Here is a 27,726-nt window from a genome sequence, read left to right on the forward strand (position 1 = left end):
CGGTCATTCCTGGCTATATTCAACGCGCTGTCTTCGTTTGCTCCTGAAGCTGAATGTTCTACACTTAGTAATTAAAAGGTGCACATAACTGTTTAGCCTTTTCTTCGGACGGGCTCTGTATCCATCATTCACTTATAGCAGATCTCAACCCCTTGTTTGAGTGTCAGACGCTGTATAGGACGAAATACCATCGGGATTTCGATTTCGATCTTCCCAGAAGTAACGCGCAACCACATATGCTATGAAACAGGACAATGTTTCCTATTTTTAAAGTTGTCTATGTCATACATAAAGACTCTCTGCTGTTGTTCTGAAATCTGAACGAATTCCTTAGTTGCTCCAGACTCGGAGAATGCAACTTTCAAAACTCGCTTTGTTGGCTTCTTTTGTTGGTGCTGCTGTAGCTCACACTCGCATTTGGGGAGTATGGGTCAACGATGTCGATCAAGGCGACGGTGTAGGCGTTTATGTATGTCCTCGCATCATCTCATCCAACAAGTGTCATTAACTGTCCCTCTCAATTGTTGAAGGTTCGTTCTCCGCCAACAAACGACCCCGTTAAGGACTTGACATCCTCTGCCATGACTTGCAATGTCAACAATAACCGTAATACCTTTTCATTTCGTTTCAGTGTCATGATTTATAACGTTATGTAGCCGTTCCTCAGACTGTCCCTGTCAAAGCTGGTGATAAGCTCACTTTCGAGTGGTTCCACAACACGTCAGCGATCAGCCTTTTTAAGTTCAATATGCCAATCTAAGAAACATTCTTTTCAGGCGCGGTGACGACATCATTGCAAGCTCACACAAGGGACCTAGTGAGCAACATCATTTATTTTATTTATTTGATACATCTGATTGAAAGCGACTGCGAAGTTCTCGTGTACATCGCACCAACAGACACAAATGGTGCTCCAGGAGCAGTCTGGACGAAGCTCTACGAATTCGGCATCAGCAACAATCTATGGGCCGTAGACGACCTTCTCGCCGCGAAAGGGAAGCACAATATCATCGTCCCAAATATCCCTGCTGGAAATTACCTACTCCGCGGTGAGCTTTCTCAGCAGGACCTTTCCTTCGTGGAGCACTTACACCTAATTTGGACGTGCCATAGCTGAGATTATCGCTTTGCACGAAGCGAATGTCGCCTACACAGATAACCCCGTCCGTGGAGCGCAGCTATATATGAACTGCGTTCAAATTCAGGTGACTTCCTCTGGTAACCTCACCCTTCCGGCTGGAACGTCCTTCCCTGGTACGTTAGACCTTTCTCTCATTCTCTCCATGCTTACAATTTTATTTAATTTGCTTGGACAGGTTCATACACCTCGGATACCCCAGGAATTGTTTGGAACCTCTACTCAACGACAGTGAACCAGAATACGTATCCAATTCCTGGTCCTGAAGTGTGGTCTGGCGCGGCTGGGGGGTCGATCGCAGCATGATCCCAACAAGAACCCAGAAAGCATTGAGGAGGCCATAACACATTTGTTAAAGTAGTTTCAGTGAAAAATACAAGAGGGCGAGTGGTATAGTGGTAGGTTTCAAATGAAATTCCTTCAAGTTATATTGAAATTTTCAACTTCACGAATTACGGACCTTTGGGCCTTCGACTAAAAATAGATTTAACTCTTTCGGCGTCCTCCCAGATGAAAAAAGGCATGTGTTTCTAGGGGCAAGACCCCAAGGCCAATGTGCGCTCAGAGTCAGAAATGTTCAACTTGAATCCAAGGTCAGGATATATCTGATGTCGCATACCAATAATCACAAATCAGAGGCCGAAGGAGAAAGAGGAAAACCTTCAACTGGTAACTCGAAAGTAAAGGCGGAAAGCAAAATAAGCGGATTTCTTCTTGAGGTTCTTGGCTTTTCTGTAGACACTGCGTACATCCGGACCTCCTCCATAATATTATTCTGCTGCCACGACGCGCTGACTTCTAGTGACGACCGTTTATGAGATATTCCTGAAACTGGCAGTATACTCAAGGATACACTTTGGCTAAAATAAAGCTCATTTATGACATCTACTTCTATAAACACCATTCAGACCAGCTCAAAAGCCCTCGTAGTATTGACAAATTAGTATTACAGTGTCTACTACCCGAGCTTCGTTACAATAAATTAGGTTTACAACGGAAGAGATAACAAATAATTTTAGGGTATAAAATGCACGAGGTTGGCACATATTATTTAAAGTCTCCGAAGCATATATGAACCAAACGGTTCTTGGATTTTACACCAGGCACGTCTTTTCGTGTTCGTGAGTCCTCCCATGAACACTGCTGGTCCTGACGTCCCACCGTTCGACGCTTCAAATCGTCATTTTTATCTCCCCTTCTCACTGTCTCGTGATTTGGAAATCGCGTCTTACGTCCTTGTTAGTGCTATGGTTGTACGTCGTTCAGCTCTAGGATTTTTTATCTTAGATAGGGGCTAACCTTGATGTTTGTTCATCATCTAGATCCAGCTTTGGGACGTTATAAACAACCTCAAGACTGATTATAGACTTCTCATAAAACATCGTTTCAGGATACCTGTCTTCGTATACTGGACCTCTAGGTAATTTTATTCGTACTTTTTGCAAGGATGGGACTACCTTTAAACGTGATGCTGTATCAGGATAACAACACTTTTATATCTACTTGTAGCCACGATCTATTCAAGTAAGTAAGACGGTTTTAAACCAAACTTCAGCTCAAGATACCTTTCATTTTTTGTCACAGCGGCACCTGTCGGAAATTGCGAGATGCTTTCCAAAGTACCGCCTGCCGTTTTCCTGGTCGCACTTCCGTCAACCTCCCTTCTGTTCTACTTCCGGGTGAGCGCTTTGTACAGCAACAAATACGTCTCTGCAGTATTCTTCGTCATGTGGCTCTCCATCCTTGGCGGGTGCATACCAATTATCAGGAGTGTGTCAGGTGCGCACATTGGCCCAACGAACTACTGCATCAGCATAGCTCTGGAAGACGCCGCTGCGCCGGGAACCATCATCCCCCTCATCTATGACAGCACAATTTTCATTGCTATATCTTGGCGGCTAATGCGCATGTCGCTTCCACATGATACTGGCCTCAAGGAAGCCGTAAAAGTCGTCGCATTTGGCAAGAACCTTTCCAAATTCTCCAAGTCATTGCTACAAGACGGCCAAGCATACTATTTGTGAGTACACACGTTTTGATGCATTTTTCCCTCCGTGACGTCAATTTAACCTTCAAGGAGCTCAGTCGGATTGAACCTGGCCGTTGTGATAATTTTCTTTAATCGCTCGCTTCCAGTGGTGTATCGGTCCTTACTCCCCCTACCCCACTTCACCATAATGAACGTCATGGCATGTCGCGTCTACCGTAAAACAAAAGCGGGGGTTTATCGTGAGAACTCTACGATGGGCCCGGTTAGCGCCCTCAACTTCGACCACAAGACGTCATCATTGAGAACAGACTGCACCTTCGAGCGCGATAACTCGGTACGGGAAGTAACTTTCGATACGCCAGATACGTCTGGTAGAACTACAATGGTGAGTGGAACCCATTAGCCTCATCCTAGTACCAGCGTAATAATTACATCCGTTTTGGCGATTTACAGGTATAATTTAGGTGTACTGGCAAGACACTCGGAAGACCTATTTTTCATGCCATTTGAAGGATAATACTGCCATGGAAGTAGGCTGGAGGAAAAATCATCAGCGTTAACAATGTCATGCGCATTTTAACGAGGCAAATCACTGAAAACTGGGGGCAGTGTCCTCTTGGTGTGATCCTCGAAATGTTGGAAAAAGTTCCATGACTCCGAATCTATGGGTAGGGTAGTTCTATCAGTTCAACCATGTTTTTAGAAAGATCTACGCGTCAACAGCGAAAAACCCATAAAACCTGGGACTTTGAATGGCCTTTGGCTAGCCATCATTATGGAGCTAACAGTACTTTGCAACCAGCTGCAGTAATGGAACAAGCCTTACAAAATACAATACCGAGACTGTATTGATACTACCCCATGTATTCACAAATCAAGTGAGATGCGTCGATATCTCTAAGAGTCATCTGATGGCCAGTGGTATCCAGCTGTCACAAACGCATTGTTGGTTGGATGGAGGTTGGCGTTGAGCCATGTTTGATACCAGATAACCATGATCCCGGTGAGTTGATCGTTCAGACCCAAGTTAAGGCGCACTATTATTGGAATAAGGTAACATAAATAGAGCCCTGTGATCACTAGAGGGTGCTAGGGAGCTACCCTAATTTTAGCATTCGAACCTTGTTCAGAGCAGGTCCGCCGTGCTCAGATACGAACTAGCCATCCCATGTATAGGATCTGCATAAGGGCCTCTAGGAGGAGGAAAATGATCCGTCTCCGACGCTGTGCCTGCGTGACTGTTGCGGTGGCATGAGTGGCGGGAACACTGGCGGGATCGGGGAGAATGACAGCTCGCAATGAACGCAGCTAGGCAAAACGATCAACGTCGAAAAACGAAAAAAGAAAGGGAAAAAAGCGATTACCAAGAAGAACGCATAGCCTGCAAACGCGTACAAAAATACCATGGTCCATAGCGGGCCCTTAACGCCGAGAAATCCAGCAGCGAGGGTAAAAATCACACTGATAGTAGTACGCGTCAATTACTCATCAGTTGCGAGATGCCCAACACTCACCCAACAAATTTATAGCCACCATAAGCAATCAGATCCATCACTTGCGATGATCCTTGGATATTGAGGATGTAGCAACCTAATCTAACAAAGCAAAAGTCCAAAAGGAGGACGGCAGTCGAACGCGACGCGGATTCTCCGAGAACCTAATGCCAGATGAGTTTTATAAAATTGTCAAAATTATAGCTATACAAACCAGAGGCGAAAACTTCGAGTTAATTCCTGAGTTCAGTGTCGTCAAGAGGATGTAGGTGAACACAGCCATGACTATCGATTGTGATAGAATTAGAAAGAGATTTCGCCTCCGTTCGGCGAGAACAACTCACCAGGAATGTACAAATCTGGACTGTTGATATCATTTCTGGGTGGGAGCCACTCTCCTTGGGCGCGCGGACGACGAAAATACGTTTTGTGCATCCAGGGAAACAGCAACAAACGAAGCTTTTTGATGACATACGAGTTCGAAACATTGAAGTAATGTTTGATGTGGTAAGAGGGAATGATTGTCCCGAACTACGACGCGTTTATATGAAGAAATAGGATTCCATGTTAAACACACGCACATTTCGTTGCACATATTCTTGACCAGCCGCAACAGCGCTTTGTCCCAATTGCATTCCCAGCTGAGCTGTTGCCCCATCAAATCCCCAAGCTGCATAATCAGGCCCTGACATATGTGCGTTCTGCTGAGGTGGTAGAGGATGCTGTTGCTGAGTTTGAGGTTGCATATGGTGCATATTCATTCCAGTCTGGTATTGAGGGGGTATGGGTGGTTGCGAATGCTGAAAAGGGGACGTGTAGGCGGGTACATGACTTGGGTATGACTGCTGCTGCTGCGGTTGACCGGGCCCAGGAGAAGAAGAGAAACGTTGGTAACCCTGCGGTGACGCTGGCGTTGAAGGTGGCTCAGGAATATACGCCGGGTGAGTTGGTACAGGGTGTCGTAGAGGAGGCGGGGAATGCGAATTGAATTGGGACATTATCAGCTCTAGAAGATCTCTAGAAGATGTTGGGCGTCGTGGATTTGAAAAAAAGGCCTTACAGGCGCTGTGCACTCTCAACGTGGAACCGATGCACCGTCATCAACCCAAAATGTTCGGCTTCACGGCATGCTCGGTGTTTCCCACCCCTGACCAGATTGGCCTGGCAATGGATCATCAAGCTTAAGACGAACCTGGTCGCTGGTGTGGCGTCCTGGTCTCACTACAGGGAATATCTATACAATTACATTTGTTCCATAAATTTGCACACACGAGTTCATCGATAATTTGTTCTGCGCACGCACCGCGTCTCTATCCCTCAATCCCGACCAACTTATCGTCATGTCATCTATGGAACAGGCGAGTAGGACTGATAATCAAACAGCTGCAGGAGCAACCAACCTAGAAGTGCTCAACTGCGTTCCCAATTATTCTGAAGGTTCAATAAAAGGCCGAATTTGATAATTTACACACACACATCAATTGCTGGGTTTATAAAGGTCGGAGTTCTTCTTCCCTATTACCTCGATACCTCAGTAGGGGTGCATTAGGGCTATTATATACTCCAGTGCAGCCCTAAACCCAGAATGTCTTCCAATGGAACCGATTCCCAGCTTCCGAACCCATTTACACCAATGTCGTTCTTTCCGCCTTCCTTGGCCTTTTCAATAACTGTTTCCGCCTACGTCATGGTTGGAACTTTATCTGTAAGCCTACACTGAAAAATATTGAGATTCCTACAATTTATCTGCTTAGGTTATGATTTGGGATTTGCTGAATAGCATAGGGGATGATTACACTCTTCTATTTCAACGGAGAATCAACTTCCCAACCATTATATACTTCTTTTCACGGTGAGCATGTACGAGGCCTTTCAGCGGACTCACTGTGACTTAAAATAAAACCTCCAATAGGTTAATCACCTTGGGGTATCTCATATCTCAGGCACTCTTCCAGAGTAATTTTCTCACCACATGCAACCTATGAGAGTCTAACATGGGCTTGCCGTTAGCCTGGCCTTTGGGTAATTGCCGCCAAATCTGGAAATATTTCTCAATCCTTCCCGCTATAGTTCTTTCGGCCAACTCTCTTCTCTTCTTCCTCAGACTGCGTGCAGTATATAGGGGAAACAAGATGGTCATTGCATTCTTTTTTCTGCTTTGGCTTTGCGTCTGTGGTGGGAATTCCCTTGTAATATTTGGAACATCCGGTGAAAATATTGGACCCACGAACTATTGCATCAATGGAGGCATTAAGCGATACGTTTCGTATGGTGGCATTGGGCTTGTGGCGAACGACACGCTCGTTTTCTTCGCTATTTCGTGGCGTTTAATGGGGGTAACCAAAGGAAACGGAAAGAACTTCGGTGAAGTTTTGAAGACGATGATATTAGGCAAGGACTTGCCTGCATTCTCAAGAGCATTCCTTAAAGATGGACAGATATACTATCTGTGGGTAGATTCCTTCCATTATCATTCTCACATCGCTCATTTCCGTTGCATACTTTTTCCAGCATTACGATAGGCTTCGGTGTCCTGACCACAGCTGTCGTTTACATCGATACAATACCCCTCGTTTATCGCGGAATTTTCGGCAATCCAAACATCATGGTGATGAATGTACTCGCTTGTCGAGTATACAGGAAGACAAGGCTCGGGGTGTATCAAGGGGGTCCGAACACCGTCGCCAGCAATGCAGCTCACAACTTAAAATATATATCTGCTAACGATAATAGCAGGGAATTCGGGCTCCCCGTCGTCCAACCCCCCAGTGAACGTCCCCGGTCTGAAATAAGCGAAGGTCGACGATCATTCTGGGTAGAGGACTCTTGGCAGGAGGAAAGACTTAGTCGGAGTCGAAGCATGAATCAAGGAGATACCATTCCATTGACAGTATTATAACACACCACATTTAGTTGTAAAGTAGTACATATAATTGAGAAAAGATATTGTAAAACCACGACGCCAGATTATCTGCTTCTATATAAATTGTGGCAGAGTGCGTAAGGTCACCCGACTGGGTTACAAGCCTTTCTCAGACCGACCTCCTTCAAGTCAACTTAAATCAAACTTTTTAAAGAGCCATACATAGGTCGGCTTGTACTCTGGTACCAGACATCCAGATATAGACGCGAGCATATGTTTAGTAGGTTAATCAGAAGAGCTGGTTGAAACCAGGAAGCTTTGGCGCCCAAGTTGAGCGCCTAATTTACAAGAGATATTCTGATTTTTCTTGTATAATAGGAGAGCAAGTGGATTTTTTGAGATAATGTAATTCTTGTAGCAGATGATGAGAATTTCTCGGCGCTGGCTCGGGATTGAGTCGGAGCTTTACATTCAACGGTGAGATAAGACACTGGTTCCTGATCCACTTAGACTTGAGCAAATTATAAACCTGCCCCAACCGTGTAGGTTTTTCAAGAACCTGATAACAAATCGATGTTTGTTACCCCTGACTTAACACATTCGTTGGTACATAAATGGACAACTACACTATCGTACTGTATGACAATGTTCAAAAGTTGATAACTTCTCCCGAGATCAACTTCGGGAGAAGAGTTTTGTTTTTAGCTTGAGTATTTTGTGAGTACATGGTCTAGACTTAGAAGACCAATTCTGTGCACAAAAAAATCCCTAGCCAAGTCTTCGGTGTGCCTGTGCCAGTCAGGATCATTGAAATGGATTATCGCCTAATCATAGAGTACTCACAAAGTGTCTGACATGAAATGGACTGATGTTCATGACTAGTGACATTCAAGTTGCGAGCATATGCTAAATTTCTAACAATACGCGTGTACGGGTTGAGTGAGATAACATGACACGAGCTCAGAGTACTCAGATTTCCTATATAAACCATGCTTTCAAGGTTTGTACGCCTACCCTTCGTACTCGAGTTTAATATCTGTGATATGCTGGTATCCGCTGCATTTTTTCTAGGAATTCTACCACTTGGATTGGGCATTACGATCGCTGATCCATCTGAGCTCACTACCTTCTCATATGACTACATTATCGTTGGAGGTCCATAGTACCTTGTATTGTCATGATTAGAATTTATCTTACATCTTCTGCAATAGGTGGAACGGCTGGTCTTGTAGTTGCAAATCGTCTGACAGAGAACCCTAACATCACTGTTGCAATTTTGGAAGCTGCGTGGGGTGTGTGGCTTTCCTTTCTTTTCACGATGTTAATTAAATGTATTTATTATTGAAGTACCGAAGGAGATACAGATATACAAGTACCCTTTCTGGGTCCAACTCTTACTCCAAGTATAATTCAAGAGCAAGATGAAACAACTAATTTTACGATTAACATCACACACAGATACTCAATTTGGCTGGAATTACACTGTTGTACCTCAAGCTGGACTGAATCTTCGGACCTTTGATTATCCTAGAGGAAAGGCCATAGGCGGATGCAGTGCCGTCAGTGAGTATTAGAAAATTTACAAGTGCTCTTTGAGAAATCTTCCTAACTTGCTACAGATTATTTAATACATCAATTTGGTACGGATGAGGATTGGGATAGATTTGCAAACTTGACTTCGGAGCCTTCTTGGTCTTGGGCAAACATGAAGCAGTATGTGCAAAAAGTGCGTGCGTTCTTGCCAACGCAGTGAATTTTCACTCTTTGTTTACAAATTTTGATACACAGTACAAGCAAATAGTTAAACCCCTTGACGGGCATAACATTACCGGGAAGTTCAATCCCTCCCTACATGGTTTCAGCGGAATGGTCCAGGCAAGTCTCCCTGAACTGAGTTTCCCCATAGACGGCCGTATTGCGGCTACTCTTGATCAACTATCATCAGAGTTCAAGTTCAACAATGACACCGTAGGAGGGGATCAGAGTCCTCTTGGATTTGGTTTTATCCAATCTAGCTCCGGCTTCGGAATTCGCAGCAGCTCTCATAGTGTATATTACATCCCTTTTAGCACTCGACCAAACATGTTTCTGCTCACCTCAGCCACCGCTACCCAAATACTTCAAACTGGAATCACCTCTACAGGCCTTAATTCATTCCGCTCTGTGAATTTTATTCAATCATTCAAAAACGGTAAAATCTTGATATATCATCAATGAGATTCTATTAATACCATATCCAGTCACTCTGACTGCAAGGCGAGAAGTGATCCTGTCGGCAGGCGCTATCGGTACCCCGCAGCTCCTCCAGCTTTCCGGCATTGGAAACGGGCAAGATCTAAGAAAATTAAATATCCCGGTAATAATCAACAATCCCAGTGTAGGAAGCAATCTGTACGACCGCACCCTTCTCCCCAACATCTTTGTTGTACAAGATCTGGTGGCAGATATGACTTTTGACAATATATTTCGAAGTTCTAGTACGGTCAACGCGTTATTTAATGAATGGCTAAGCAGAGAAGGGATTTTTGTTAACAACATAGCGAATAATCTTGGATTTGCCCGGATGCACCTGTAGTCGCACCCTGAAGTCTTCATACCCTGGCAGTTGCCAGGTGTATGGGAAGTATCTACGCTGGCAACTGCCAGGTGCCACAATTGAAGTCTTCAGCTGAGCGATGGTCAATACGACCAAACAAATCCCAAACACGGTGAGCGGGGCCCCGCCAGGCGCGAAAAATGGCTTTGCTCGTTGTTCGGGCGGCCGTTTGGGGCAGGAAAAAATACGTCGGGGTCGGCTCGATGAGCAGACCGCATCGGCGTTGTTTGCGCGACGTTATGGACAGCGGGCGGGGTGGATGGGGCGGGGCGACGTTGGATGACGCTCGCATTATTTCTGGGTGATTTCCCGATTCGGGTAATAGATCATTGATGTACTGATGTAATCAAATTGATCATCACCATCAATCCATCACGCCGCGGCCATCGATTCAGCCAGTGCATGCACCGTGCGCGCGCGCGCGTTGAAAATGCGCACTGCTCGTTGGCCTGTAGGTCTTTCGCGCAGACGCTTTGTTATGAGACATAATATTACTAATAGAGGGACGTCCTGCGACGCCGTATGCTCACCAAATCAAACAAATGAGATATCTAAAGGATTACAATGCATTATGCAACACATAGTATCTTTACATGTTTCTACATAGTTGATGGACATGGCACATATTTTGAGTGACTATGGATTAGAAAATATAGTAGTAAGATGATCAATACATGAGTAATTCGGTAATACTCGTCAAATACAGTTCATGTAATGGCTTTTGATGAATGTTGCTACTGTTATATCCACTGGCACTTGTTGTGCCCTTCCTGTGCCACTCTGGATGCTATATTTGTTTGTATGTTGTTAAGAAAGTTTGACAATTATTGCTATATATGTAGATTCTTATGCACGACTGTAAAGGATCGGAAAGCTTGCTCGAGAACACTTTCTTATCCATCGGCAAAAGTGACCAAGTCCCAAAATGCCTTTGCTGCCTTTTAAGGAAGGCCAATGATTCATGTGACATAATTATGTCACACAAAACATTTGGGTAAAATTTGGAGGCACCCAAAACATTTAGAAGGCATTTGGAGGCTCCAAAAACATTTGTAGAGCCCAAAAGTTATTACTAAATATTTCACATACTTACACTTATTTCTCAATTATTGGTTTGCCATAGAATTTAGAGTGAATGATTGATCATAAATAAAAAGAAAAAGAAAAGCTTGAGTTCAACTTGACATGCACTCAAATGATTACCGGCCTTAGAGTGCGCAAAAATGATTTTTCAATGTAAAAATTTATTCACAGTATCATTGCACAATGTCAATTTAAGGCAAAGTCCACCGTTTCTGTCTAGCCATCGACAAAGAGCCTCCCAGGTCTGATTACAAATTAAGTCGGAGATTGAATCAATGTTATGTGTATAATAACTCGAGACATGCCCCGAATTCCTTTCTTTCCTCACTCTCATGTCTCCTGGTTCTGACAACACAATCTTCTGGTGTCCCATGCACATGACATAGGCCTGAAAGTTAAACTCACAAGGTAAATCAATTATCCCCAACTGCCAGTGCAACCCAACTGACAATTTCTTTTATGTCTTTGCTCCTCCTTCGACTTTGATACATCTTTCCATCAAGTATAGATTACAGTCTTACGGACATGCATGTTGAATTAATTGTGAGTATATGCGCATCAAATGCGCATACATTTTGCATTTTGCTTACCATGACTCACTGTGACACATCCAGATCCAGATCTCAAATCACACGAGTTATTGTGACCTGGTCACACGGAGTCTCCCAGGGTCTGGTTGACCATTATCGTCATCTGTACTCGTTTCTATGTACCCTCCATTGTAGTCAATCAAATTTTATTGTGTTAGTATTTCCAAAGTGTGTGATTATTGGGAAATGGCTGCTATAAATAAGAATAAACAAGCTGTAGCATTGTGTGAACCTCAAATCTTTTTTGGGTCTCTCAAATGCAACTCAAATGTTGTCCAAATGTTTTTGGGTCTCCCAAATTTTACCGAAATGATTTCATTAAATTTAGATTTTGATAAAACATTCATTCTAGTGAAGGATTTGTAGCCTTTCAAAATTGCGAGTCTCTACTTAGTCGATATAAAAGGCCATTTGCGCCTTGGGGCCTTTGGGCGTCCCCAAATGCCTTACTAAGGCATTTGGGGACTTGGTCACTTTTGCCGATGTCTCAATATCTAAAAATAGCCACATTTCCGGACGCTCTTTCCACGTCAATTCCAACAGTAAATATTCAATTGGGAAACATCTTCATGTTGAAGTTGCAAATAAAATTATTGCTAAAATAATGTATAATCATTCTATATCCAAATATACTGTGAAAAAAAAATGGATGCCTCAAAAGGTGTGCTTCAAGCTCGGAAGGTCGACCTCAGAAACTACTAAATCCATAAATTCATCCAACAAGATCACCTTGTAGGAAATTACAACACACGGTATAAAGTGTATATATTTCAATTCATTGTTAAACCAGCTACATGTTGGTATCTTTTTTTTGATGTAATCTTCAGAATTGCGTTCAGAATTGCAAAATTACACAGAAAATTTTGAATCCGAGATCACCAAATTAGATTCCGGCACTGTATACGTGCTAAATATTGAGTGAGACAGCAAATATAACACTGTTTTTGTCTATACTTCCAAAAGATGAATACTCTGTAGAATATGTTGGTTACTCATATGCCCTTTTATTTGATCTCGAGTTCATCAGAATGTGAAAATAATCAGTGACCCCTTCTTTTTTGCATCATTGATACTGGCAAAGTAGCAGCAATCCCATTTTACATTAAATATTCTTACTATATATTGCTATATATGATCACATAAACAAGATACAGGCCTCTAGTGACATTAGTAGCCTATAGGTTGAGCTAAATAAGTTGTCTACTCTGTGCTTCTGCCAGTCAAGGTATCATACCACTGTTTTCCCGAGCCTACTCAAGGTAATTACCACAGCAGACTGACTGAACACTACAAATGTGGGTCAATATTACCACTCACCACTGTCGCATGCCTGTATAGGTAACTTCTATGCTTTATCTGCGCTGCAAGAGCGTCGGGATAACGAGCAGTGCGCGTTTTCAACGCGCGCGTGCGCACAGTGCATGCGCTGGCTGAATCGATGGCCGCGGCGTGATGGGATTGATGGTGATGATCAATTGATCACATCAATACATCAATGATCTGCAACCCGAATCGGGAAATCACCCAGAAATAATGCGGGCGTCATCCAACGTCGCCCCGCCCCATCCACCCCGCCCGCTGTCCATAATGTCGCGCAAACAATGCCGACGTGGTCTGCTCATCGAACCGACCCCGACGCATTTTTTCCCGCCCCAAACGGCCGCCCGAACAACGAGCTACGCCATTTTTCGCGCCCGGCGGGGCCCCGCTCACCGTGTTTGGGATTTGTTTGGTTGTATTGACCATCGCCCAGCTGAAGACTTCAAATGTGGCACCTGGCAGTTGCCAGCGTAGATACTTCCCATACACCTGGCAACTGCCAGGTATGAAGGCTTCAACTAGCAGCTAAGGCTGCCGGATGGATTTGGATGGGTTTGAAGATCCAGCTCCTGGCCCCAAATCGCCTCATTATGAAATGATTTTTGCTGTGAGTGAATGTTTTAGTAGAGCTATACAAGATACTTACGTATTTCATTGACTTAAAACATAATAGAATCTATTTTTTCAGCAACCTGGACCATTCAGGCCTGATACGGGAGGCTTTTTGACTGTTGGTACTATGCTGACAAGTCCAGTATCCAGTGGGTATCTCGCGCATGATATGTTTTCAATTTGGTGATACCCTCCAACCGGGACGGTTAAGCTTGCCTCTAACAATCCGTTTGATCCTCCGATCATCGATCCAAAATATCTCACCGAGGCATTCGACATTGTGGCAATAAGAGAATCAGTCAAAGCCGTTTTGCGCTTTACTTCTGCGCCCGCTTGGAGTGATTGGATTGCCGGGCGCTTTGGTGATGCTTTTCAAAACGCCACGGACGACGCGTCAATTGACGCCTACGTCCGAAGTCTCACAATATCTGACATGAACCCCGTTGGCACAGTGGCGATGTCCATGGCTGATGATCCGTCCGGTGTAGTTGACCCTCAGTTGTTGGTGAAAGGTGCCGATGGACTTCGTATCATTGATGCTTCTGTTTTTGTGAGTAGTCAGACTGCGTTGCCCGTATTCTATGCCTTTGATATCGGACGGCTTTTAGCCCAGAAATCCCAGTACACACTCACAAGGGCTCGTGTACTTGCTTGCAGAAAGAGCTGCAGACGTGATCAAAGCGGCTCAGTCCTCCTCTGTGCCCCCGACAACATCTACGTCAATAAGACCTACAACGACAGCCGCAAATCTATCGACAGGTTCATCGCCTACGACCATTACTACATCATCAAGGTCTACAACAATACCAACAGGTTCTTTTCCTCCGACGACTACAACGACATTGAGGCCCACAACAACGTCGACAGGTTCCTTTCCTCCAACTTCGACTTCGTCGATTCCAATATCAAGGGCGAATTCTTTCCCATTTCCCACGTGGTGGTTCGGTTTCTTGGCCCTCTCAGTGTGGTAGGACTTGAAGTCATTCTTTATCTCTAAATACTAACGGCATATTACAATTGTTTGGATCGCTCACTACAGGCTAAACACACAGTAATTCTGTCTTTTTAACTTCCTTTTGTCAATTTTTCAATTGATCCTTGATGGGACTACACTTGTTAGACCTGAGGAATGGCGAATCATACAGAAAGTTAATGAAAAATATGTTTATAACTTTTTCACTCAATACCAGATTAACATCTGTGCTACTCCTCCTGATTCTGGATTGACAGTCATCTGATGGTGTTTTACTCAACACTCTGTTTGGGCCCATCACTCAGTTTTGAGCACCCTCCCCGACGCGACCCCTAAAAGTCAACTCCGTAAGTGAGTCACGTTACCGCGTTTGCAGTAGTTCTCACACTCCGCTCAATGGCTCAACTCCGCTTCAAACTACTTGATGTGGGTCTAAGACTCCTGAGCTCAACTTTATTCACCCGACATCCCCTTCATTTTTCCCATTCGCACAACCCAGTCGTATACACGACATGCAAGATTTTACCAATTCAAGTGACCGCAGTGGATTGAAGACTGGCCAAAGACCGGCAGTCGGCAGGCAGTCGGAATGTTCATTGTCCACCCTCATCACATGATCATGGTAAAATAACGGAAAGGAAAATTGGGGTCTTTACACTGTATTCTACCTTTACTACCTCGACAACGAAACGAAACAAGTAAAGCCCCTACTGATTCGAATATATGAAATGCTAACCATATTATGTTTGTGGAACAGAACAATAAGAAGTTGATTGCAGCGACTCCGGTTCTGATTCTGTGCATATCATGGCTCCGGTATCACGGATCAGCAGTGAACAGCAATTCAACAGCGCCTCAACACAACGCACGGTTACCTAGAGGTGATGGGGACTTCTATTAAAACCTGTTACTTTTGTTACAACTTGAATAATAGAACCATGGCTTCCACGAGCACCCTTTCATCGACCGTCATCGACTACGCAAATTGCAGGCACCCCGCGAAAGAATCTATGGAAAAGGAATCCATGTATATCTCCAAGGTCTCCGAGCTGGCAAACATTATTGCAGGAAATGGGATCCAAACGTTTGTTCGCCATCCAGAACCATCGTCCGAGGGCATCGTAGATCAGGACACCCCTTCACAAAGCCACGAGTTTAAGCTTCCGAGTTGGAGCTCTCTTTTCATTATCATAGGTGGAAATGCAGTATTTCAGGTGCGTTTGACTACATCTCGGACGAAGAGAGGCGCTAAAAGGTCGAATAGTTATCCTTTTTTATCGTCGTTTCCTCTGCAAGCGTATATGCAGAGCACCTCGGAGGATCCGCCACATTCTCAGGTTTGACGATCGGTATCCCGGCCTTTATCTCTGGATTGGCACTCATCGTTGTTACCAAATATGATGGAGGTGTGTTTTTGGTGTTTGGGTGACTGCCACGAGATAGCAACTCATAACAAACGAAGGTTTGTACAACAGGCCTCTGAATATTGCATATGTTGCCATGTTCCTCGGGAATGTGCTCTACGCGCTGGCATACCGCGCCGACTTCCTTTACCTCATTCTCATAGGCCGCATCGTGACTGGCTGCGGATTCATCTCCTTCATGTATAGTAAACGCTACTGCTCCGACCCGCGCATTGTGGGAATTCGAAGGCGTACCACTCTCGCTGGCTGGTTAGTCGTCGGACAGGCCTTTGGATTTTCTGCTGGTCCCTTTTTTGGGGGCTTGCTGTTCAAAGTTGGTTTTGCGAACCAAGTCTTCAACGGCGTTACTAGCCCTGGTTGGATTATGGCGGTTATCTGGATGATGTTCTGGGGTCTTCACAATCTCATATTCCAGGACGTTCCCCTCCAGTCACCTCCGTCTCAGAATATTGAGTTGTCAGCAACCACAACGTCCGAACCACCCAAGGACCAAGTCCAAGAGAACCAAACTCCGAAAGCAACTTTTCGCGGCATCAGTCTTGCGCAGTGGGGAGTAATAATATGCATGTGCTATTACGCTATGACATGCTTCTTCATGCTGGGAAGCTGGGAAGCCAACATTCCTGTATTCACCGCTCACGCTCTCGGGTATTCTCCATACAACGCGGGCAACTTCATTGCCTTGGGTGGTGTTGCCTCCGTCCCCTTTCTCCTCCTCAACGTCTGGTACGCACGCCGTATCCAGGACCGCGTCATCCTCGCCACCGGGACATCACTGGGCACCGTCGGGCTCATCATCATGCTCACCATCCTCAAAACGTCCAAAGTCAATTTCGGCTCCCTGTTCGTGTGCTGGTTCCTCGTTGCCTTGGGGTTCAACCTCGCCAGCACGTGTACGCTCAGCCTGCTGTCGAAGCAGCTCCCGGACACCTGGAACAGGAAGGTGAGCATGGCGATTCAGTACAGCAACTATACTGGCCGGGTGGCCGGTGCGATCCTCGGTGGATCGGGCGTCAGGATGGGCATGGTCAATTACGTCGCGGTGCAGTTGGCTGTGGTTGGAACTGGGGGCGTGATGTATCTGACTCTATGGAGGCAGCTGAAGGCGAAAACAGGCTGAGGACAGTGGAACGGTGCTGTCAGAAAATAGATTAGGCATATCAATTAGATATCAGCAAGACTCCCTTAGACCGTCAAGAAAATCATCTGGGTCACGAAATGCCCTGTGAATGCATGGACTCAAATGGGGCAAATGAGACAGTGGGACTGGCACTGGGACACGGCCGTGGGCAATGGGTGTAGGAACTGGCGTTATCATCCCTTTGATCGTGGATCATGATGTTCTTGAGTCTTCTCATCGTGATAAGATATGCCCAGCGTTAGCGCAGCGGGAGGACCTCTCGTCCTCGTCACCGGCGCCAACGGGTACATCGGCACCTGGCTGATCCAAGGGCTGCTCGAAAAGGGATATACAGTCCGAGGCACCGTCCGCTCGGAGGAGAAGGGTAAACCTCTGACCGAGTATTTCGACTCGACGCCGTACGGGAGTAACCTCGAATTGGTGGTTGTGGAGGATATATCAAAGGCAAGTGGCAAAGAGTCGGCTCGCAGAGATGGTCTGAGGAGCTGATATTAATGTTTTTTTGTTTTTTCTCCAGCCTGGAGCGTTTGACGAGGCTGTGAAAGGTGTGGATGCTATTGAGCATGTTGCCTCCCCGACAGTTTTTCTTCGTCGACCAGACGATCCTCCCGATGGTAAGTCCTGCTCTACTCCAGCGTCAGTCATACGTTAGCATCTCATCACATAAAAAACTAGCGCTCATCGTCCCAGCCGTAGAGGGTACCCTAGGCATCCTACGCAGTGCGCAAAAATTCGGGTATAACCCCCACTCCCTTCCCCCTCAACAATTTTTTTCAATCCTAAGCTGCCATTTACAGGTCCAAAGTCAAACGCATCGTATTGACATCCTCAATCGTCGCGTTACTCCCGATATTCACCGCCGCGGACGCCGAGTCGGGCGTCACCGTCCCGTTAGACGAGAGCGGGTGGGCGGACGCGTATGTGGACGACGTCAGAAAGCGCGGAAACGCCGCGGGCCTGTTGGCGAAATACTGCGCGTCGAAGGCGCTGGCGGAGAAAGGTGCGCGCGCGCGGTCGTGTTGATTGATCTTTTATTCATGCTCGTCTTTGTCCGTTGAACTTGAAGCGGCTTGGGAGTTTTATGAGAAATGTAAGAGTGAAGTTCCTTGGGACCTCGTAGCGCTTAATCCTGCTACTGTACGCATCCAACGATATTCAACACAACTAGACTTGAACACTGACCGAGAGCCTTACACCAGGTACTAGGTGTAAGCTCCCTCTCCATCGTCCAAACCCACATCTATATTTAACCAATATCAAACCTCCAAAACCTCCATAGTCGCCGTTACTCGATTTCCAAGATGGTCTGACATCCTCTCTACAATACTGGCTCCACCACGCATGCAAAGCGCAGCCGGACGACGTGCTGTGCGATACGATGGGGTTCGTGGACGTCCATGACGTCGTCGCGGCGCATGTGGCCGCTCTCGAGAAGGAGGAGGCGGGTGGAGAGAGGATTATATTGTGTAAACGTACGTAGGCGCATACACTGACGCTTCAGGCTTTCAGGCGTCAGGATTCGAGGTCTAAAATACTTATTGTTGTTTTTTGAAAGGTACTATGACTTGGCAACAACACCGTACGTACATAAACCCACAAACCCCTACCACTACTCTCCAAATCTTTCATCTTTCATAAAAGCAAAGTTGCAAAACTAACTTTTCACGCATAGGAAACGAGATGTACACCATCCGCCCGGACCTCTACGACGGTGCATCGGGCGTGCTGCCCAGCGGAAACCCAGGGATAACACCTGGCGCGCTACAATACACGTACAACACGACGAAAGCGGCGCGGATCCTTGGGATTGTGTATACGGACTCGGGTGATACGCTGGGTAATACGATGGAGTATTTTGAGACGCGGGGGTTTTTCGGTGGGGGTGCGGGTGGGAATGTGAATGTGAATGGGAATGGGGAAGTTGGCGGTGTGATGTAGTCGTAGTCGTACTCGTAGTCATGAGTGTGTTGGCATTGTATTGTATTGTATTGTATGGTGTATCTGGTGTGTGTGTTATGATCTGTTGATGCTGAGCGCTAACTAGCGATGAGCGTTGAACGTTGAACGTTGAGAACTTGAATGTGAGCTTGCCAATGACCTTCAAAAGTTCAATTGCCATTGCTCCGAGGCTCGAGCCTCGCCACCAAACAATTTCTGATTTCTGAGTTCCGATTTCTGACGACTCCAAACTCCATCGACAACAACCTTAAATTTCAGTACTACGCATTGATAATATCAACAAAGAGATAACAACATTAAATTTTCATCTAGAGTAGAGTGTACATTGCTTCTCGTACTGTACTACTACACATGGCGTTTTGTGGGTACATTCGGGGTGGGGGTGTGTATGGTGCGTTTGGTGTTGGTGATATGTGTGTGTGTGTGTTGGGGATGTGTGTGTGTGATGTATGTGGGGAGGGGATGGGGAATGTTGGAGTCGAAAACATAAAGGACAAGGCAAAGGCAAAGTCAAGTCGTAAAAAAGATATAAAAGCGAAAAAAAAAAGAAAGGAAAGAAGAAGAAAAGAAGTAAGAAGAAAAAAAAAGAAGAAAAGAAAAAGAAGAAAAAAGAAAAGAAAGAGTTCCCCACTGCACACATACATAACATAACATAACATAAATAAATGAATCTAGCAAATATTTACTTTACTTTACTTTCTAAGTAGGTCCTCGAGAATCCAGGAGGATTCAGGAAAGTGTGCGGACCAGAGTGGGGTGAAGGTGAATGTGCAGGTGAAGGTCAAGTTCAAGTTCAAGATCAAGGTCAAGTTGAAGAAGGTAGAAATTGAGGAAATAGAAAAAGAAGGGGAAAAGAAGGGAAAAGAAAGAAAGAAAGGGAAAAGAAAGAAGGGAAAAAGGTCAACCTAATCAATTCCAAAACCCAAAATCCCAATTCAATTGCTCAATAACAACGAGCGAGAAAAAAAAGAGGAGAAGAAGATCTATACCTGATAAGATATACCAAAGAAAAACGCATGCGCATGAATCGACGAATCAAAGAAATATGAATAAAAAGGATACGAAGACGAAGACGAAGACGAAGAGAAGAGGAAAGTCGAAGAGCCTCGGCGAGAGCAGAGAGCCGCGAGAGCAGAGTGTCGAGAGAGGTTTAGTTTTTTGTTGTTATACGAATGGAGCGGTCGTCAAATGTGGACGTCGTCGAGGTAAAAGTCGAGGTAGGTAAAAACTCGAATAAAACGCAATACGTAATACCGAGCATTAATAAAACGGAGGTTCACCCGCGTAAATTATCATAAAAAAATGAAGAGGAAGTGAAGTGGTGTCGTGTCGTAATTGTATCGTGTAGGGTGCGAAAGACTTGTTGCCGAAAGGCGAAAGGGCGGTGGTAGCATCTATAGCCACATTGCAGAAATTGATAATCCAGAAATTAAATGCAGAATCCGGAATTGAGAATTGAGAATCCAGAGTCGAGATAGGAATCCAGATCGGAATTGAGAGTTGAGAATCGAGAATGCGACGTCGGAATTGAGTTGAGGAAGACTGAAGACTGAAGACTGGAATGGAAAAGATGAAGGGCAGAATGCAGAGGGGAATTGATATATGTACTCGAGAAGTTGCGATGATCTGACGATGCGATGCGATGAGATGCCGAGATGAATGGGTGATAATGAGAATGAGAATGAGAACGAAAACGCGGAAGAACACAGGACAGACAAAGCCGACGAAGAGTGCAGTGGACAGTCGGCAGTCGGCAGTGGCGAGGCAAGGGATAGGGCGAATAGGGATACAGTAGGTAGTAAAGTATGGTATAGGATGATACGATAGTGCAGAGTGGCAGATGGCAGATGGTATGTGGCAGGAATATGAAAACATGTGTCAGCGACGACGACGACGACGAGGACGAATGGAAGGTGACATGGACAGAGGACGGTGATGCTACGAACACGGCACAGAGGAAACGAGGAAACAAGGCAATGACGAGGATCGAACAGAGGTGAGAAGACGAGACGAGACGAAAAAAACGGACAACAGGGCGATGCGGCGCGGCGCGCTAACACACGCACGCTCGCTAACGCGCTCACCACCCAAACACCTCCTCACACACCTCAACCCCCCCAACCCTCTCGCGCCTCCTCACATCCAAGCTCCCAACACACGCAACCACATCATCCGCCAACCCCCCCGGCCCACACACGCCTACGACCATCCCCGACAAGCCCCCTTTCCCCGTCGAAGTTGTATCGTCATAATTGTCTTTGAAGTTCCCGTGGGAGAGTGTGATGGCGCGTTGCAGTGCGTGTTCGAGGAATTTGGATAGTTTGGGACGGCCTGGTGCGAGTGTGAGACCGCGCGGGAGCGCTTGTCCTTGTCCTTGTCCCTGCGCCTGTCCATATCCCTGCGTCTGTCCATATCCCTGCGCCTGTATCTGAACCTGAGGCTGCGGCGTCCTAGCCCTCGACTTGGAAATCGACTTGGATCGATAATGGTAGTGCGCGGACTTGGTACTGTTCTCCCTCCCTACAAGCGTCCGCGCCGACGCGCTCGAATCTTGTCGTTGCGGGCCGTGCCCACGGGTACTCTGTTGGGGCTGCGGTTGGAGATGGTGCGACTGCATCTGCCCGTGCATAATCGCCGCGGCACTCGGGCCCGCCACCGCATTCACACCCCCACTCGCATTCCGCACATGCGCATGCGCAGACTCATGCGCGCGCTGAGGCCGCGCGTACGAGTCGAATTCATGCTGGTTCTGGTCCTGCGAGTGCACACTAGGCGCGTACACATCATCGTCATCGTCATCTTCGTCGTCATTGCCATCTCCATTACCGTTCCCGTTGTCATTTCCGTCGTGGCCGTGTCCATGTACACGATCGTCATGCGCGGGATCGGCAAAGCGCGCACGCGCAGAGTCGCCGCGCCTCAACTTCGCATTCGCATTCGCGCTGCTCTCGCCCATGTACCCATGCGCTTCCGCAACAGTAGCGAGCGGTGCGCTGCTATGCGTATACGCCGGTGCCGGCCCCGAGGGTGACGCCGTAGGAGACGCAGGCGGCGAAGAGGAGGAAGAGGAAAAGGAGGAAGGGGAAGAGGACGAGGCGTCGAAGAACGCTGGCTGCTTGCCTATCGGCGCGCGGGTGTAGAACACGCTTATTCGGAGAGGTGTGTAGAGGGATTGCGAGATGAGTTTGGTGAATGTTGGGAGGAGCGGTGCGAGGCATGCTACATATCATCATAATCGTCATCGTCAGCATTACCCCCAAAACAAAAATAAAATGGGAAACAAGACTAACCAGGATCAGCGACAATCCACACCAACTCAACCACCTTGACTCTACTCTCCCCCTTCCCATCCTTCCTCACCAAATCCTCAATAGCAGCAAGCGCATACGTGATCCCGCTTCCTCCCACAACAAACACAGCCGCCGAGAAACTCGCAAAGTTGACGTGGCCCGGCCCGCCATACGGGCCTTCCACTATCACTTTCACTTCTTTTCCCAGTCCCATGCCCATGCCCATACCAACCGTTTTCTCCTGCGGACACCCTGCTTCTAGAGACGCAGGCGATGAAGAGGAGGAGGAGGATTTGGCGAGCGCATAGAGCGCCCCGGTCCACCCGCCCGCCTTCTTACACATAAGCACCATCCCCTCGCCCCCCTCCTTCCTCGCAACATTCGCAATCGTAAACGGATGCACCTCCAAACACTTCCCCAGTCCCATTCCCCCTCTCCACCCTCCTCCCCCTCCACGCCCACCCCAAGGCGCAAGCACCCTCAACCTTACATGCTGCCCGGCACGCCACCCCGCGTTGATCGAGGGTATCTCGACGCGCGTCATCTCGAGTTCCGGGAGGGGTGTGATGTATGCGGATGTGTACCGCGATTTGCAGAGGCGGAGGGTGTGGTCTAGTGCGAGGAACGCCGCTGCGAAGAGGACGTATGGCAGGAGCGAGGGTTTGTGCAAGTACATCTGGTTAAAAATAGACCGGGTTAAAAATAGAATATAATAGGGTAAAAATAAAATAAAATAAAATAAAATAAAATAAAATAAAATAACGGAGGCAGGAAGGGGAGAGGGGAAGGGGACGTACGGCAGGGAGAACGAGTATGAAGCCGAGAATGTGCGTGGCGAGGAAGAGGTTGTACGCGCTATTCCGCACGGACTGCACGGAGAAGAGGAAGATGGTGTTGACGCTGACGAGGGCGACCATGCCCCATGTGTTGCTTGGGTCCTGGATGAATTGTTTGAATGTGCCGTTGATTGACCAGAAGTAGACTGGGGGGTAAATGGGTGTTAGTTAGTTGGAAACGTGGAAGGGAGGAGGGGGGGAGGGGGGAGGAACGTACAGTAGTGCAGCGAGTGGATGTTTGCTGCTAACACGATAATTCGCCCCACGAACCGATGTATAAAATTCAACTGCAATCAAACAAACCCTCAATATCAGTATTCAAACACATAAAACACATAAAACACACCTTCTCATACCCCCACCCACCCAACCACCCCACCCCATTCTTCCCCGCAAGCGCACACACAACCGGCACCTGCGCCGCCGCAATCCACCCCGTCCGCGCCGGGTCCGTAAACACATTACTCCGAAACAGCGCCGCGTACACCCACGCGTAGAAGTACACCGCGAGCAGCAGCGCATGGCCCATGCCCATCCCCGCGCCGCCGCGCGTGCTCGACAGGAACGGGACGCGCGCGCGGAGGGGCGCGAGGAGGCCGCGGAGGAGGGAGGGGCAGGACGGGATGTGCGGGGGGAAGTGCAGTGCGGGATAGGGCCGCGCGCGGGGGACGCCTTGGTCTTTCTCTTCACCGCTGCCGTTGTGCTCTCGATTACCGTGGTTGTGATTGAGGTTGTGCGGGTTATTATTCGAGAGCGTGCCGCGCCGCCCGCGGCGCGTCCTCCGCGACGGGGCAACAGCCGCGACACGCCGGTCGTACCAGAACATGTGCCCCGCGGCCCACTCCCTCGATACGCCGCCGAAGAGGGCTAGGGCGCGCGGGAGGCGGAGGAGGATGGCGAGGAGGAAGAGGGCGGTGAGGAGGAGGAGGATGTGGGTTACGAGTGCGGCGTCCGCGGCGTGTTCGGGGGAGGGGAGGGTGCGCCGGGATAGGGGCTGGGCCGCGTGATGCATGGAGTTGGAGTTGAGAACGGGTGAGGGTGGAGCTGGAGGCGATGATAGGGATAGGGAAGGCATTGCGGGAGTTGTAGCTGGACGATATCTGAATCGATCACCGGATGAATGGGCAGAGCAAATTCACCGACTCAACGTTCAACGCCAATGAACAAACACAGAAGGACGGATAGACAGACAGATTGCCTAGAATCCGTCACGGAGCGCTGAGAGATGTCGACGTCGGCGTCGTACTTGGAAGTTGGAATTCGTCTGCGGGGTACACAAGACACAAGGCAGACAGGCAGACAGGTCGGATACCGGATGTTGGACGTCGACCTCGCGACTTGCAAAGGGGGGAAAGAAGAACCTACAAAGCCTAAAAAACGCCTCCCTTATACAACACGTCGTTGACACCTAAACGCAAACACCACGAGGCGCGTGCGTGCGTGCGTGCGTGGGGGTGATGGGAAGATGGGGGTGATAGGTGTCGGTGGGAAGGGAGGGAAGGGAGGGACAAGGGGAGGTCAAAGTCGTAAAAACGAGGCTGGGGATATATGTAGTACGGGAGTGAAGAAGAAGTAGGAGAATCGAATCTCGAGACTCAATCTCGAAAATGAATAATTGAATCTTGCGAAGATGAGGAAATCACGAAATGAGGAAATCACGAAATGAGAAAACGAGGGAAATCGAAATCGCCAATCGAATCGGCAAACAAAAAGAATATAGGAAAATGAGAGAGAGAAAAGGACAGTAACTAGCAACTAGCACTAGTATGAAACGATACGATCGAGGGATTGGGGGTGTTGGCAGGGTTGCCCAGACGAGCGAAAACGAGCGTTAATGCAAATGAGCGGTAATGTTAACTAACGTTAACTGCACAGTAACACGAACAAATGAGCGGAATGTCGAAAAGGCGCTAGAAGACTCTGCGGGAACAAAAAAAGTCAAAAAGCCTGAAACAGGTGCACCCCTGGCGTAAGTTGCGGAGTGCGGACAATGGGTGTTCGTAAACAAGCAACGTGAACGTGAACCGTTGAATGTTGGAATTGAATTTTGAATGGTGGAATTGAAAAACCGCTACGGTGATTGCCAATGCCAATGGGGAGATAACATGTACAGGGACGCCGGCGCCGTTTATCGTTCATACTCACGGTGCGGGTTTGGTTGGGTTTACGGTGCACGATGCCGGGATTCGTACACGGTCTCCGTCCTCCTTCCCCATATAGCCCATTATGGAAAGCGAGACTGTCAAGCCTCAAAAGCCGTTGCCAAACATTGACCGGATGAGTTTGCCGGTTTTTTGTTTGATCCAGAGGCGCAACCTGACCCCGGAAACCCCCTTTGGGTACCGTCGTCTCAGCCACTGCCAAGCTCGACTCGGATGGTGGCATTCTGTTGGGCGCCTCAACCTCGACCTACTACATGTTCAGCAGGGATTTATTTTGAAAGACTGCCACTCATTCGGTAACACCAAGGATTACCCGTGGGCCAGGATTACCGTGTGAGCGTCAGTCGATCAAACTCATTGCCAGGTGTTTTCCTCAATCGAGTCTCGACTCACAGAGCGGATGGATGCGCTTGAGGGTCAATCATTGGCCCTTTGATCCCTTTCCCAAAATACAGCGTTCTGATTTATAGCAAGAAAATTAAAGTATACAATCTTTGGTATACCTTAACAGTAGTTAGTGTACTCTAGTAGGTTTGCTTTGCTACTAATAATGTGAAGCGTATGGGAGTCAAATTTTGTATATGAAGAACAATAACATTTGATTAATGAGCATAGTAGACATTATAGCTCAGAGTGTCTCTTTTAACACACTCCACCTGTGCCCGCCTTCTCTATATTTAGGGGATCCAATTCAAACCATTATGTGTTGCACCTGTCCTGAAATGGCAAACTCATAAATTATTCTCTTGAACATTTCCTTCACCAAAGAGATTGTGCAATGGAGATAATATAACCTCAAAAAATAAATTTCATGTTAAAAAGTTACTTACAAATGGGTCATAACTTGTGGGTCGGTCAGCAAGTTCTCAGCGTCTATGTGCGTTGATGGTAGATCACAAGCTACAGTCGTTGTAGGGCCTTTATTATACATGATACTATCAATTTCCGCCATAATGTCTTGATATAAACTACTTTATAGGGTTTTATTACATCTATACAATTGCCAGACAGTGCCATCAAATGTTTTTGTGAATGGGAGTGAGCATTTTACGAGGTTAACTTGTACATGTGTTGCGCGCGATTAAAAGTAGCCATTTTACTTGCATTTTACACCAAACCCCACGGGCGGGCCGCTCATGCTGCTGCAAGCAGCGCGGGAGCACTAAATCCCCCCTTTTTTGCATGGATGCTCTTATATATGCACCACGTAGCGGAGAAATTGTGTACATATAGTCTACTACTGTAGACAACCTGATCTTATTAAATTCTAACTATGTCTTTTGGCGGCACTAGGTGCACGGAGTCTTTGCTCGCCGAGAGTTTGCCAAGCGTGCCCGGCTTGACAACCCGATGATGTTTGGCAACGGCTTTCGAGGCTTGACAGTCTCGCTTTCCATAGCCCATTCCCATGCCCCATTTTTCCATTTTTCCATGCATCCGCATCGTTGTACTTTGCAACCTATTTTTGGTGCATTGCCCGTCCATACTCCGTGAGTCCATGTCCATATTCCGTGACTCCGTGAGTCTGGCCACTTTTTGGAAGAGGAAGATGGAGAATAAAGACGAGTAATGAAGATGAGTGGGATGATTGGGAAGATGGAGAATGAGATTGGATTTGGACGTGGTGCATCGCATCGCATCGTAAGAACGGGAACGCGGATTCGAAAAGAGCACTTAAACACCCCTCCTCTGCCTCTGCCTCCTCTTCATCTGCCTCTTCATCCGCCTCTGCATTGAACCGTATTCCATTCCATTCCATGCCAATCATCTTCGTGCATGTGCATAGCGTACACACCTAAACGCTAACTGACCTCGGCCGTCCAACGTTCCTCGACACTCGACGCTCGTTGACGTTCACCGGTCACGGTCACCACTCACCTTCCGCTCTGCGCTGCGCTATTTTCGACTTCTCGAGTTCTCGAGTCCTTAGACACCCCGACTTGCCACTGGGCATCGCCGACCATTCAGGCCTCAGGAGTCGGTTACTGCATCTATCTGGCTCACGACTTCCACTACAGTCTACAGTACACATTGCACATTGCACACCTTTGTCAAAGATATGTAGACTCCATGTCGGATGGGATGGCCGCGCACGGCGCACGGTACACGGCGCGGCCTTTTCGCTTCTGTACTAGCCTCCTCCTCCAGCTTTCATCCGACCGTATGTACTAAAAATCTGAAATCTGAATGGCAACGCGACGCTTATGTTTAGCGCCTAGCGCGTCGCATATTACAATACAATATCAATATTTATAT

At 47.1% G+C, this 27,726-nt stretch overlaps 8 protein-coding genes across 8 annotated transcripts; 6 read left to right on the top strand and 2 right to left on the bottom strand.

The window, feature by feature from the left end:
- Positions 1 to 352: 352 nt before the first annotated feature.
- JR316_0011395 (putative endo-beta-1,4-glucanase D) lies at positions 353 to 1,444 on the top strand (the record flags this gene model as incomplete). The annotated part of the gene is made up of 7 exons (XM_047897051.1): positions 353 to 469; positions 531 to 606; positions 657 to 720; positions 777 to 817; positions 876 to 1,049; positions 1,114 to 1,254; positions 1,317 to 1,444. The coding sequence occupies 7 exons, from the start codon at positions 353 to 355 to the stop codon at positions 1,442 to 1,444; spliced, it is 741 nt and encodes a 246-aa protein (XP_047743460.1).
- Positions 1,445 to 2,271: 827 nt separating this feature from the next.
- Positions 2,272 to 3,162, top strand: JR316_0011396 (uncharacterized protein; the record flags this gene model as incomplete). Its single annotated transcript, XM_047897052.1, has 4 exons — positions 2,272 to 2,317; positions 2,529 to 2,558; positions 2,648 to 2,662; positions 2,723 to 3,162. 4 exons carry the CDS (start codon positions 2,272 to 2,274, stop codon positions 3,160 to 3,162), a joined length of 531 nt encoding a protein of 176 aa, XP_047743461.1.
- Positions 3,163 to 4,274: 1,112 nt separating this feature from the next.
- On the bottom strand, positions 4,275 to 5,619 carry JR316_0011397 (Protein transport protein yif1; the record flags this gene model as incomplete). Its single annotated transcript, XM_047897053.1, has 6 exons — positions 4,275 to 4,436; positions 4,493 to 4,589; positions 4,643 to 4,785; positions 4,836 to 4,906; positions 4,966 to 5,152; positions 5,203 to 5,619. 6 exons carry the CDS (start codon positions 5,617 to 5,619, stop codon positions 4,275 to 4,277), a joined length of 1,077 nt encoding a protein of 358 aa, XP_047743462.1.
- A 2,677-nt stretch (positions 5,620 to 8,296) lies between these two features.
- On the top strand, positions 8,297 to 9,532 carry JR316_0011398 (Pyranose dehydrogenase 1; the record flags this gene model as incomplete). Its single annotated transcript, XM_047897054.1, has 7 exons — positions 8,297 to 8,319; positions 8,485 to 8,639; positions 8,696 to 8,776; positions 8,943 to 9,047; positions 9,104 to 9,210; positions 9,273 to 9,452; positions 9,500 to 9,532. 7 exons carry the CDS (start codon positions 8,297 to 8,299, stop codon positions 9,530 to 9,532), a joined length of 684 nt encoding a protein of 227 aa, XP_047743463.1.
- Positions 9,533 to 14,118: 4,586 nt separating this feature from the next.
- Positions 14,119 to 14,682, top strand: JR316_0011399 (uncharacterized protein; the record flags this gene model as incomplete). The annotated part of the gene is made up of 1 exon (XM_047897055.1): positions 14,119 to 14,682. The coding sequence occupies one exon, from the start codon at positions 14,119 to 14,121 to the stop codon at positions 14,680 to 14,682; it is 564 nt and encodes a 187-aa protein (XP_047743464.1).
- Positions 14,683 to 15,596: 914 nt separating this feature from the next.
- JR316_0011400 (uncharacterized protein) lies at positions 15,597 to 17,202 on the top strand (the record flags this gene model as incomplete). The annotated part of the gene is made up of 3 exons (XM_047897056.1): positions 15,597 to 15,872; positions 15,923 to 16,064; positions 16,121 to 17,202. 3 exons carry the CDS (start codon positions 15,597 to 15,599, stop codon positions 17,200 to 17,202), a joined length of 1,500 nt encoding a protein of 499 aa, XP_047743465.1.
- Positions 17,203 to 17,451: 249 nt separating this feature from the next.
- On the top strand, positions 17,452 to 19,161 carry JR316_0011401 (NADPH-dependent methylglyoxal reductase GRE2; the record flags this gene model as incomplete). The annotated part of the gene is made up of 8 exons (XM_047897057.1): positions 17,452 to 17,643; positions 17,741 to 17,837; positions 17,899 to 17,959; positions 18,021 to 18,223; positions 18,290 to 18,360; positions 18,503 to 18,695; positions 18,779 to 18,802; positions 18,896 to 19,161. 8 exons carry the CDS (start codon positions 17,452 to 17,454, stop codon positions 19,159 to 19,161), a joined length of 1,107 nt encoding a protein of 368 aa, XP_047743466.1.
- Positions 19,162 to 21,262: 2,101 nt separating this feature from the next.
- JR316_0011402 (Ferric reduction oxidase 6) lies at positions 21,263 to 24,383 on the bottom strand (the record flags this gene model as incomplete). The annotated part of the gene is made up of 4 exons (XM_047897058.1): positions 21,263 to 22,401; positions 22,473 to 23,148; positions 23,270 to 23,410; positions 23,655 to 24,383. The coding sequence occupies 4 exons, from the start codon at positions 24,381 to 24,383 to the stop codon at positions 21,263 to 21,265; spliced, it is 2,685 nt and encodes an 894-aa protein (XP_047743467.1).
- Positions 24,384 to 27,726: the final 3,343 nt, after the last annotated feature.

The sequence above is a fragment of the Psilocybe cubensis genome, chromosome 11 (genome assembly GCF_017499595.1).
Source record: "Psilocybe cubensis strain MGC-MH-2018 chromosome 11, whole genome shotgun sequence".
Taxonomy (NCBI): Eukaryota; Fungi; Basidiomycota; class Agaricomycetes; order Agaricales; family Agrocybaceae; genus Psilocybe; species Psilocybe cubensis.